The following is a 13,111-nucleotide window of genomic DNA, read 5'->3' on the forward strand; positions in this document are numbered from 1 at the left end:
TGTGTGTGTGTGTGTGTGTGTGTGTGTGTGTGTGTGTGTGTGTGTGTTGGGGGGAGGGGGTCCCTAGAGGAGGCAGCTGGGGGAGGGCCTGAGGCTGGAAATGGGGAATGGCGTGCGGCCTCTGAGCAAGCACAGGCCCTTAGCCCTTGAGGTTTCTGGGAAAGCTACAGCCACAAGGGCCACGAGATAAGGCAAGTGTAGCAGCAGAACCCAGGTGCCAGGTCTTTCTTCAGAACCTATACTTCTCCACGAGGCCGGGCCTTCCATGCTCAGGAAGGAGGGATCCTGGCCAGAAGGTCAGCCAGCAGCTCTGGGAGGAAGGTTGCTGCGGTGGGGGCTCTGCTGCCATGGAAACGACTTCATTTCCTTCCACTCAAATAGCCACTGACTGGGTTCCTGCTCTGTTGAGTAAAAGGGTTGCTGACCCTCCCCAGAAGGTTGTTCAGTTCACATCCCAAAAGTCCCTCTATTCAGGCCCTGGGGAGGTGTAGCAACTCCTGAGGGTGCTCTTTCCTGAGGCTGGCTGACAGAAGTGGGGGAGGTTCCTGATAGTTCCCAGGTGCTGGTTCAAGTCCCCAGAGAATGGTCATGCAGGTTGGGGTGTCAAGTAGGTGCAGAGAGAAGGTCGGGGGCAGAGGGCCTCTTCCTGAATCCAGAGCTCACAAGGTTACCCCCCCCCCACATTTCCAGAAACTATCTCTTCCCCCACACCAGCCCCCGTGGGCCAGTACCGGGAAACCGGGAGCCCAGAGCACTTGTGGCCACAGAGACAACTCGCACGCAGCCCTCGGGGTGGACGGGGCCGGCTACAGGCAGATGGGGACGAGGTGTGCTCCCGGGAGGCCTCAGGCTGAAGGTGGCCCTCTGAGAGAAGCACCCCAGCTTGGACAGGAAGTTTAGAGGCGGGGGAGAGCAACCTGGGGCGCCCCCTCGGAGCAGTGGGAGTGGGAAGAGGGGCGGGGGCGGAGGGAACCCGCGATGGGAGGCAAGTGGGCTCTCAGCAGAGGCCAGCTTAGCCCGCGGGAGCTGCCTCTGAGCAGGGGGCAGGAGGGCAGTGCCGCCCTGTGGCTGCCGGGCTTCGCGGATCGCGGCTCTCCGCACACGGGTGGCAGGGTCCTGTGACTCTGTATCCACTCCCTCACCCCGCCCCCTCGCGAGGCCGCGCCACTGGGTGGCCTGTGTCGACGGGCAGAACCCCATCGCCCGCCCCTCTCAGACCCGCCTCTGCCCGCCTGCCTGGCCCTGCGCAGCTTGCGGCCCGGGGGCCTCGAAGGTCCCCGTGCACTCAGCCAGCGGCCTCTGCTGTGTCTGCTGCTCCTGCTGGGTCTGCTGCTGTGGCTGGTAACCCGTGCAGACCACACCGGGCACCTCCAGCACCCCAAGTCCGCGGGAGCGCACACAGGCCCTGATGCGGGAGTTCCCACTTGTGGACGGGTGGCTGCAGTATGTGCGGGCTGCTGGGGGCCGGTGGGGGCTAGCCTGGCCCTGGGCAGGGGAGGAGGTCCGGAGCATGCAGAGCTAGTGGGGAGGCTCCCTCACACCACCCCTGGATGTCCTCTCCATCATCTACAGATGCCCTTCCCCTTCTCTGTCATCCCCTCCCTGGTGGGAACCCCTCAGCCCAGGCCTCAGCTGCTCCTAGTATAGTCTGTGTGACAGTGTGAGGTGGGGGGCCCCCAGGCTGGCCCAGGCCAGGCAATGTGTCCTGCCTGATCCCAAGACCTAAGGAGCCCACCCATTTGCCTTGACCTCCCTCCAGCCACAAGGACATGCCCCTGGTCCTGAGGCAGTTTTACCACAATGGGCTACAGGATGTTAATCTGCACAATTTCAGCCATGGCCAGACCAGCTTGGACAGGCTGAACGATGGCCTCGGAGGTGCCCAGGTACCAAAGGGACACACAAGGTGCCACCATGGCTGCTGGGGAATGTGGGGCAGTTTGGGGGCCTCAGAGACCACAGGTTAGTCACATTGGAACTAAGTTACCATAGTGACCTAGAAAGTGCCATGCCAAGGATGCTGGGGGCTACAGGGGTCACAGTGAGCCAACCTGACGGGCATCCAAGTACCACAGAGAAAGCAACGCATTACATGTGACTTCTGGGCACAGTGAGTGCTGTGCCAGCTGAGGAGGCTATAAGAAGCCCAAGGAGTTCCAAAGCCCAAACTAAGCCCTGGCCTTCCCTCAGTTCTGGTCAGCCTACGTCCTGTGCCAGACCCACGAACGGGATGCTGTGCACCTCACCCTGGAGCAAATTGACCTCATCCGCCTCATGTGTGCCTCCTATTCTGAGCTGGAGCTTGTGATCTCAGTTAAAGGTAGATGGGGCACTTCCCTGGTAGTCCAGAGGTTAAGACTCCACGCTTCCACCACAGGGGGCTCGGGTTTGATCCCCGGTGGGGGAACTAAGAGCCCTCAAGCTGCGTGGCACGGCCGGAAAAAAAAAAGGTAAACAGACTGGTGGTGATAGGTGTTAGGGACTTCAGTAAGCTACCCCTGCCTCTGAAAATGATCATCTGACCTATCTGCCCCCAGCTCTCAACAATACCCGGAAGTTGGCTTGCCTCACTGGTGTGGAGGGCGGCCACTCACTGGACAGTAGCCTCTCCATCTTGCACACCTTCTATGCACTGGGTGTGCACTACGTGACACTCACCCACACCTGCAACACGCCCTGGTGAGCACAGTGCAGATGGTGAGGGCCCAGTGAGGCAGGGATCTGCCCAAGATCACGCTGGGGCCCAAAGCAAGTTTACCCCTGGGATCCGGCCCTGAACCTGGGTGGGGAGGGGAATGGAGGTTTGCAGAACAAGAATGAATCCCCAGAAGGGCCCTGCTACTGCCAGGCACAGCCCAGTTTGGGTCCCTCCTCTTGCACCAGGGAGTTGCAGGTGTAGATGGTTTGACAGAACCTCTTTCTAGGCTCTTGTAGCCAAGTCATGGCCACCAGTCAGACTGCCTCCTGGCCATCCTGCAGGGCACAGAGCTCAGCAAAGGGTATCCACCCCTTCTACAGCAATGTCAGTCGGCTGACCGGCTTTGGCGAGGTAAGGACCCGGGTTCCATACCCTGCCCCACATGAATGTACAGCCCCACCTGTTCCCTACAGATAAATGCACACAAGATAAATGCAGCCCTGATGCCCTCTCCCCATCCTGTCCCTGCAGAAGGTGGTGGCAGAAATGAACCGCCTGGGCATGATGGTGGACTTATCCCATGTCTTGGATGCTGTGGCACAGCGAGCCCTAGAAGTGTCACAGGCACCTGTCATCTTCTCCCACTCAGCTGCCCGGGGTGTGTGCAAGAACACTTGGAATGTTCCTGATGATATCCTGCAGCTTCTGGTGAGACTGCCCTGGCCCTCAAACCTAAAGCAAGAGGTTCAAACCAGGAGCCCTTGAACCTGAGCCTCTTCTCCCTCAATTTCCTCAAACCCCAGGTTAAATATCTTCTGCCCCCAAAACCCACGATCCACAGCCCCTGAACTCTTGCACCCTAGGTGGGGGTCTAGGCGGTAAGATACTCCTCCAAACCTGGAAACCCAGGGCCAAGACACCATCCAGACCAGGGCTGCGGCTCCTCCATTCACACAAACCCAGAGAGGAGACGACTCTGACCTCAAAGCCAGGGCTGAACACCTTCCTCACAGGGGCCAAGAGAGTGAACAGGCAGGTGGCTGTGCTGGGGGCCAAGCTGACTGTCCACCAGTCTGCCCCTGCAGAAGAAGAACGGTGGCATCGTGATGCTGTCCTTGTCCGTGCGGGTGCTGCAGTGCAACCCGTTAGCCAACGTGTCTACTGTGGCAGGTGAGCCTCACCCTGGGCTCTCTGAAAACTCTGATTTGGAGCTGAAGCTGGGTCCAAATTTGGGGAGGACTTCAGAAGAGCCCCAGGGGTTTGACCCACCTATTGGCAATAGGTACAGCTCCCCAAAACCCAATAATGGACGGTACACAGCACCTTGGTGCCGTGTGGAACTGCAGCCACGGAATCAAAACTGTGATACTGATGGGTATCAGGGAGGCTGTCAGACACAGAGCCCGGGTGCTGCCCATCTGTGCCTCTACAGGGGCTCCTAAAGCACACTGCCCCTACCTCTGGCCAAGGGACTGGACAGCTCCTTAGGTCTCTGGGGTCTTCTTCAGCTGTTCTCTTGTTCCTCTCTCATCCTCCACACCCGAGGAAAGGAGCCCCCACAGGTTCTCAAGGAGACTGGGAGGCAGGGTGAATCTTGGGTGGGAAATGGCCCAAACAGGGTGCTCTGGGGTCCACTCGAAATCTGAAGTCCAGTCTAGAGCCAGCTGGGATCACTTCAGATCAAACCTCAGGGCCCTCTAGTTGGTATCTCGGTGCCAGGCCATGAAGGAACTGGCCTGTTTGACCTACAGGCTGAAAAAAGGGGAATCAACAGAGGCCAGTCATCACCCCCACCCCTGCCCTGGAAGCCCCACACTGCTGACTTTCCATTCTTCAGATCACTTCGACCACATCAGGGCAGTCATTGGATGCAAGTTCATCGGGATTGGTGGAGATTATGACGGGGCTGGCCGGTGAGTGCTTCCCCGTGGTTTGTCTCGGGCTGGCTGGGCAGCAATGGGGCTTTCACAGCCACCGTGCCCACCACACTGTGGTCCTCATGGCCTTGACCATAGCCTCAGGTGTGCTGGTCCAACTGGTATCTCCCCTCTCCCAGGGTCTGCTACCTGGGCTCTCCTGTCTGTTTGGCCCTACTCTAGGTCATCATATTTGTCTAAAACACCACACAGAGCTCATCTGCCCAGCATCTGTGCCCATCCAGTGCCAGCAGACCCACGGCCTCTGAGCAGACTCTTAGCAAGGTCTGGGCTGGGCTGACCATCTTCTCTGCCTGCAGTTGGGCCTGTGTATGCAGGGGGGTCAACCCAGTTCTTAAAAAGCTTTTCTTCTCTTTATAAATGGAGGCAAAAATTGCATTCAGTGAAAGGCATAGATCTTAACAGTACAATTTGATGACTTTTGGTGAACAGTCGAGGTGCTTTGGGGGCCTTCCTCTGAAGGATGAAGAGCAGGAGTGAATCATCTACTCTCTCCAAGTCTCCATTTTCCATATCTGACCAGGGCTGCGGTTCAGTGGACCCTGGACACATAGGGCTTTGGTTCTGACTCAGGACCAGGGGACAGGTCTGAGGCCCAAGAGCTGGCTGGCTGGCGGCCACACAAGTTCCCACAGGGCCTGGAGGACATGTCCATATACCTGGTACTGATAGAGGAGTTGTTGGGGCGTGGCTGGAGTGAGGAAGAGCTCTGGGGTGTGCTTTGAGGAAACGTGCGGCGGGTCTTCAGACAGGTGGAACAGGTATGCTGGGCTGGGCAAAAGAGTAGCTCTGAGCAGGTGGTCCGAGCAGGTGTACGTGGGGGTGCTGTGAGAGGTGCTGCCCGCTGACTGCCGCCTCCTGGTACGGGAGGAGAACGAGGGACAGAGTCCCTTGGAGGATGAGTTCCCAGATGAGCAGCTGGGCAGCTCTTGCCGCTCCGTCCTCCCACATCTGCATCAGAGAGAGGATCTGGCTCCAGACCAGAAACTAACCAGAGCTGCGGTTTGTGGGAATCCCATTTTGTCACCTAAGTGGTCATTCTCAAAATCTTGCCCCCACATGGGCCCAGGCCCCACAGTTATTGCTGCCTTCCCAGTCCTCATTGTTTGGCTCTGGTGATCCAGTTAATCCTGCCAGATGTCACTTTGGCAGCCACAGATACCCCACAAAGTTTCCTTGCATGCGAGCACAAACATTTCCTGAAAATAAATGTTTTAGAAATGGAATCAGCACGAGTGTCCTTCTCCATGGTGGGGTCTGTGGTGCAGGCTCCCAATACCGGGGTTTGGTGGGGGACCCTGCAGTTTAGACACCAGATACTCAAGGAAGACCTGCTGGCAGTGGCCTGAGGAAACCCAGGTGGCTTGGCTCAGCACTGGAAGAAGACAGTGGGTGGCTCTGGCTGCGGGAGGCTGGACCTTACTCGGTTCCCTCTGTGTAGCTCACCTCAATCCACATCCTGACCCGCTGAGTACCACCTGGGGATCTTTCAGGGAATTCTGGTTCACATGCCCAAGAAGAGAACATGTCTAGATCACAAATGATCTTTGTACCTATTTGGACAGAGCCCAGAATCTCAGGCTACTTAATGGGCCATGGACCTCCAATGGCTAGACACCTCCTTCCCTGTTCCTCAGGGACTTCCCCTCTAATCGGTTCAGGCTGCTTAGACAACCACGCCATCTTCCCCCAGTTCATCAATGATAATAGCAACTGCACTAATTATATCCAAAATTGAGTAAATACATTGAGTTAATCATGAGAGGTAGGGCTTCCCTGGGGGCGCAGTGGTTAAGAATCCACCTGCCAATGCAGGGGACACGGGTTCGAGCCCTGGTCTGGGAAGATCCAACATGCCATGGAGCAACTAAGCCCGTACGCCACAACTACTGAGCCCACGTGCCGCAACTACTGAAGCCCGGGTGCCTAGAGCCGGTGCTCCGCAACAGGAGAAGCCACCACAATGAGAAGCCTGCGCACCGCAACGAAGAGGAGCCCCCGCTCACTGCAACTAGAGAAAGCCCATGTGCAGCAACGAAGACCCAACACAGCCAAAAATAAACAAATAAATAAATAAATAAAATTTAAAAAGAAAAGAGATACAATACAGTATTGTTAACCATAGTTGTCATGCTGTACATTACATTCCAGAATGTATTTGTCTTGTAACTGGAAGTTTGTATCCTCTGACCACCTTCACCCATTTCCCCCCAACCTCATCCCCATAGGTTAAAATTTTAAATAGAGAAGCCCAGATAAGCTTCAATGAGAAGATGACATCTGAGCAGAGATTTGAGTTAGCCAAGTTGGTATCCAGTGGAAGAGTGCACAGGAGAGGAAAGGGCCAGTGCAAAGACCCTGGGGCAGGAGCTTGTCTGGTGTGTTAGAAGAACAGGAAGGAGGCCACTGTGGTTGCAGCACAGAAAGGAGAAGAGAGTAATGGAAGTCAGATACACAATGGATGGAGAGCAGTAAGCAGATAGAACACAGTGGTCAGACCCTGAATGGCCTTGTAGGACGCTCTGCGGTCTTTGTTAGCTCTTCACGATAGGAGCCAGTGAAGGGTTTTAAGGAGAGGAGTGGCGTGACTGATCACATTCCCCATGATCACGGTGACTGCTGTATGAAAAACAGACTGTGGGGGCCACGGTAGACACAGGCAGATCAGTTAGAAGGCTCTCCAGTCACCGATGTCAGAGATGATGGTGGCTCAGGACGGAGAGATAGTAGGGGAGGTGGTGAGAAGTGGTCACATTCTAAAAATATTCTGAAGGTAGAGCAACAGGAGTAAAACGAAGAAAATCAAAATCCCATGTCCCAGAGATAACTGTTAATTTATTTATTCTAAGCAAACAAGGTCCTGTCTAAAAACCACAAAGCTTGCCCAGGATGCTCTTCTCAGAGGTACTAACTTTTTACTTCTCAGCCTACTCCGGCCTGGCCTCCCCCTCTGCCACTCTCCCAAAACCGCTCTGATTAAAGTCACCAATTACCTCGAAGTTGCTCAATCTACGAGACACTGACCTGTCCTCAATCTTGTTTTGCTAGCAGCACATGGCATGGTTGAGCCTCCCCTCTTCCTTGATCTCTCTCCTCCCTGGGTTCGTCGACCGCACACTCTCCCAGTTTTTCTCTCTACCCCTGCTTTTCAGTCTCTTTTGCTGGTTTCACCTCCTCCCCTCACATGTTGAGGCTGCTCCTTAGTCGTGGGCCCTCTTCCCTTCTAATTTATCACATCCTCCCTCACAAATTTATTCACTCCCATGGTTTAAAATATTGGCCATTATCATCTCCAAAGGCATCCCAACCTCACACCAACTGCTCAAAACACATCCCCACTCGGATGTCTTAAGGGCATCTTCTACTCAACATGTAGAAAACAAAGCCTTGATCTTCCCTCCTAAGCCTTGTCCTCTGTCTCCAATTATTTATTCAACAGACACTTACTGAGCCCCTAAGATATGCCAAGCACTGGTAGGCACTAGAGATAAAATGATGAGGCAGGAGGGAAAGGTTCAATAGAACAGAGGGTTATAGAAAGGGAACTTACAAATATGTGTGAAATTAAAACCACGTATGGTGCTATGAAGGAGCAGTTACGTAAGGCTGTGGGAGTCTAGGTCAGCAGGGAAGAGACTGATGGGGGTTGAGGAGGGCCTACCTTAAGAAATAATCTCTGGGGACTTCCCTGGTGGTGCAGTGGTTCAGAATCTGCCTGCCAGCACTATTTACAATAGCCAGGACATGGAAGCAACCTAAGTGTTCATTGACAGACGAATAGATAAAGAAGATGTGGCACATATACACAATGGAATATTACTCAGCCATAAAAAGAAACGAAATTGAGCTATTTGTAATGAGGTGGATAGACCTAGAGTCTGTCATACAGAGTGAAGTCAGGAAGAGAAAGACAAATACCGTATGCTAACACATATATATGGAATTTAAGGGAAAAAAATGTCATGAAGAACCTAGGGGTAAGACAGGAATAAAGACACAGACCTACTAGAGAATGGACTTGAGGATATGGGGAGGGGGAAGGGTAAGCTGTGACAAAGTGAGAGAGTGGCATGGACATATATACACTACCAAACGTAAAATAGATAGCTAGTGGGAAGCAGCCACATAGCACAGGGAGATCAGCTTGGTGCTTTGTGACCACCTAGAAGGGTGGAATAGGGAGGGTGGGAGGGAGATGCAAGAGGGAGGGGATATGGAGATATATGTATACGTATAGCTGATTCACTTTGTTGTACAGCAGAAACTAACACAACAATGTAAAGCAATTATACTCCAATAAAGATGTTAGAAAAAAATAATAGTGTTGTGAAATAAAAAAGACATGGTAAGTGGCGGCATTTGGGAATTGTTTGTTGTATTACAATGAAACCTTCACGAACTGTAATTTGTTGGTTATACCATATTTATGTATTTTTATTTTTACTATATGAAGTATCCTTCCAGAATATTTTAGCCAAGCCTGTAACAACATTCTGTGTGTGTGTTTGTGTGTGCATACATGCATGTGTGTATATGTATGGGGCGGGCGGGCAGGTTACAGGAAAGAGAAGTGTAGAGCTGACAGAGATAGGTCAATCCAGCAGATTTTTGCATTTCCCTTCTCTGACACCTTAGGAAAATCCATCCACATACACATTCCATGTGTTCCTGTTGGGATTGTCAATCCCAGTGTCAGTATACTCCTTGAAGTTTGATACAGACATACCAAGAGAAAGGAGTTCTCTCTCTTCCTTTGGATCCTAAGTTATTAAGATAAGATTAGGAGGTTACTAAATGCCATTTTTCTCACTATGTGTAAAAACCTTGGCTGAGAATGTCTAGTGGGAACCAAAGCCAAGAGATTAGAAAAAGAAAGAGCTGCTTAACATCATTTGATAACCTGGATCAGACTGTTCCTGAAGCCCTTCTTTGGGTAATCTCAATAACATCATCCATTATTTTTTCTTTTGTATCTATGCCAATTTGAGCTGTTTCTGTCTCATGCTACCAAATGGATACCATCTACTTCAACTGAATCATCCAGTGGAGATATTTTTTCATTTCTAAATGGAGGCTTGGGTCAATAAAATGTACGGGATTCCTAAGAGATAACCAAAGTCCAACCCAAGAATCTCTGACCCAAGCCTTACTCCATCTGGATAAAAATTCAGATTTTGGTTTCTTCACATGGGACCTTCTCAAACACTCTTGTTTCTCACAGAGTTTGCACTCACTCCTGGGCTAATATGGGGTGAACTTCCAGCCCAATCAAGCCCTGCCCCCAGGTCCCTACACCAATATCAGCCCACTTGGAGATGCAGGAGGGGGCAGTGGAGCAATCAGAGACCCAGTTGGCAGGCTTGAGAGAACCCTTCCTAGCCCCTGTACCTCATCAAACTTCACAGTGTACTGAGTTGATTTATGAGAAAAGGTTATTAAAGCATGTAAGAGCTCCTGCTGGAGAGAAAATTATCTGTATAAACAAAGTGTTATTACAGGAATCGGGGAGGCCACATGTGGGAAAGGTCATTAAAATAAGGAAAAACTGGCATATCAATCCCTTCTAAATCACTGATCTCGCATGAGAGAAGTTAAATATCTCTATATCTCACATGTTTCTTTTTGATCATTAGTCCTTCCAGCTCAGAAGGGGACATTCTCAGATGCTAACTTGCTGAGTACTTTAAATTAGGGGGAACTTCTAAGACATAAGTTGTGAAGTTGGATTTTTGAAGGAGGGCTCAATTAGAGACTGCGTAGTAATACAAAGCAGGCACTTGAATCTCTACAGTGTTATTTTCTCTCCTACAAATGAAAGACTAATTTTTTCCCTTTGCTTCATTTGACAAGATTTGATATTTTCCATTCTTTCTCCTAACAAGGGGGAATGCACAACAGTCACCCTGTATACAGTGCTGTAATTCACAGAAATGATTTTCAGGCTTTGGGTTAAGAAAACAAATCCCCTTAGTAGATTAGTTTGTATTAAAAAAAATTTGAGTTAGGGCCAGATTCCTCCCATGGAAATCATATTAGTAAACAGTTGGTTCCATTAAGATGTTTTACTCAAGTTTGGTTCTCTGAGCCAGATTCCTTTGTTCTTAACAAGGGGTTTTGACAGCCCAGCTCAGACTACTGATCTATATTCTTCAAGCGAGTGAGCAATATAATGAGCCTTTGATTTCCCTTTTATTCATTCTTTGGAACTTTAATTCTGGAGTTTAGAGACAATGATATTATATCTAAATGTTATCAAAAGTTTTGTTTGCAATGTATAATTAGGTGCAATTGAGTGGTGGTGTAAAGATATTACGATGGCATTTTAGTCAGGGGCCCTAGCACTACTTGAATTCTTGCCTTAGGTACACCACTACTTCTTTTATAATGTTTCCAAGGGAGATACTAAACAAAGGAGGCAAAATACAGGGGCTTTGACCCCCAAACACCAAAGCAGAATTGAAGCACCCTGGGCTCAAATCCATAGAGAGCTCCTGTAGCCATGTGAGGCAGGTTTAAATGGACTAGAAGCAAGTAGAAAGGCAATTATTCTGTCTCAACAAAGCCCGACAAATTTGAGTGCTTATCTCTGCAAAGTTTTCAGTGCCTAAGCCTGAACTGGGAATTCTTAGGATCTAGTGGTAAAGAAGCATCCAAAGAGAGATGTCTGGACTTTCATCCAGTGTAGCAGTACCAGGCCAGTATACCACCCCAAAGGAGAAGAGATGAATTTTTAAATCACATAGTGACTCCACCCAAAGTGGCCCCTTTTTGCAGGTGGAGGAAAGTGGCTATCATGAAAAAGAGGAGTCAAAGAGCTCTTCTCCATTCTTAGAAACCAAAATGTGAAAATTTTTCATACCCCAGCATTGTGTATGTTAACATATGTCTACTTGGCTCATTTAGGAGATCCTTTATCTCAATTGCATTAGTGTGGTCTTTTATATAATGCTAGACATAATTAGTCATCCAACATAATGAGTTTGAACTGAATTGTGATTTGTACTAGAGTCCCCATAGTTACACTCAAAGTCCTCCAAATTTATTTAAAAGCATTCATGCTATGAACATCTATTATTTTGCTGTCTGTCATCTTTTTATGTTTCTTCTGGTAGCTATATCCTAATTTCCCCACCTTCAATCCACGTGCTTCTCGTGGCGTTGACTCTACCTTTAACTCAAAAATGGGATGAATGACCCAGACCTGGCCAAAGTCCTGCATCCTGATGGTACCAATAATCCAATCAAAGATGAGCACATGGGGGCTTCCCTGGTGCTGCAGTGGTTAAGAATCCGCCTGCCAATGCAGGGTACACGGGTTTGAGCCCTGGTCCAGGAAGATCCCACATGCCGCGGAGCAAGTAAGCCTGTGTGCCACAACTACTTAAGGCCGAGCGTCTAGAGCTCGTGCTCCGCAACAAGAGAAGCCACCGCAGTGAGAAGCCCACACACCGCACAGCAACAAAGACCCAACGCAACCAAAAATAAATAAATTAAAAAAAAAAAAAAAAAAAAGATGAGCACATGGGCTGATGCAGTCCCATCAGAGTGGACCCCAGAATGTTTTTTGGAAATGCTAGGATAAAGACGCTCACTCTTTTTCACTGGATTTCAGTGTTGAAGCATGCAGTTCCAAGAGCTGATGACAGGCATTTTTCAAGCATGAGACGGAAGCCACCAAGAATGGAGACAACATTAAGGCAACATAGCTGAGAAATGTACAGAGAAAAAGTAAATTCTGGAGACATCATTTGAGCCCTGGATCAAGTCGTATCTGAGGCTGGTGTGTCTTTGAATTACTTGATTTACAAGAGCCAATAAATTCTTTTCCATGTGTAAGCCAGTTTGGGTTGAATTTTTATCTTTTGTAGACTTAAAAAATGCCAAAAATGATACACATATGTCATTTCATAAAAATTAACCAGGATAAAATAACACTAAAGGATAAAGATAATTCTAAAAACCCACACAATAATAATAAAAATTAGATCTAAAATGTCTGAGTACCTACTATAGGCCAGACATTATTACAACTTCATTTTACGTTTAACTCATTTAATTCTAACAACAAATTCACTAAGTAGGTGTTATTATTTTTGCCCTTTTACATATGGAAAATGTGACACAAAGAGGTCAAGAAACCTGCCCAAGGTCACTTAGTAGTAAGATGGGGCTCAAATACTAACCCGGGCAATCTGAACCCAGAGCTTGTGTGCATAACTGCTACATTCTACTGATAGGATCTCCCAAAACATACTTTCAATGCTCATCACCTATAAAGGCATCTGCTTGAGAGATCAAGGTCATTTTATGGTGTAAAGTCAAAAAGTGGCCTTAAGGTAAATATGAAGAGCCTCAAATAAACATATATATATATATATATTTAATCTGCAATATAACTGGAGCCCACAGAACAATTTCCATGTTAAGAGAATGGCCTTAAGCATCAGTCTTTTCAGTCATGGGCCCAGCAACAGGTGTTTTGAGGTATATCTCTCTCTCTCTCTCTCTCTCTCTCTCTCTCTCTCTCTCTCTCTCT

General features: G+C 49.5%; 1 protein-coding gene and 1 pseudogene across 1 annotated transcript in view; both read left to right on the plus strand.

Moving 5' to 3' along the window:
* The window catches only part of LOC114892165, a 3,247-nt pseudogene extending 2,393 nt beyond the window's left edge, over positions 1-854 (plus strand).
* Positions 855-978: 124 nt separating this feature from the next.
* Positions 979-13,111, plus strand: part of LOC114892167 (dipeptidase 2-like) — a 19,540-nt gene continuing 7,407 nt past the window's right edge. Inside the window, 12 exon segments of the mRNA XM_029216835.1 lie at positions 979-1,105; positions 1,217-1,352; positions 1,354-1,434; positions 1,760-1,886; positions 2,191-2,320; positions 2,538-2,679; positions 2,980-3,049; positions 3,170-3,346; positions 3,724-3,808; positions 4,476-4,555; positions 5,202-5,336; positions 5,410-5,577. Coding sequence (XP_029072668.1) covers positions 979-1,105; positions 1,217-1,352; positions 1,354-1,434; positions 1,760-1,886; positions 2,191-2,320; positions 2,538-2,679; positions 2,980-3,049; positions 3,170-3,346; positions 3,724-3,808; positions 4,476-4,555; positions 5,202-5,336; positions 5,410-5,577 — 1,458 coding nt within the window.

This window comes from Monodon monoceros, unplaced genomic scaffold (assembly GCF_005190385.1).
Source record: "Monodon monoceros isolate NGI ecotype Baffin Bay Population unplaced genomic scaffold, NGI_Narwhal_1 Super_Scaffold_12, whole genome shotgun sequence".
Taxonomy (NCBI): domain Eukaryota; kingdom Metazoa; phylum Chordata; class Mammalia; order Artiodactyla; family Monodontidae; genus Monodon; species Monodon monoceros.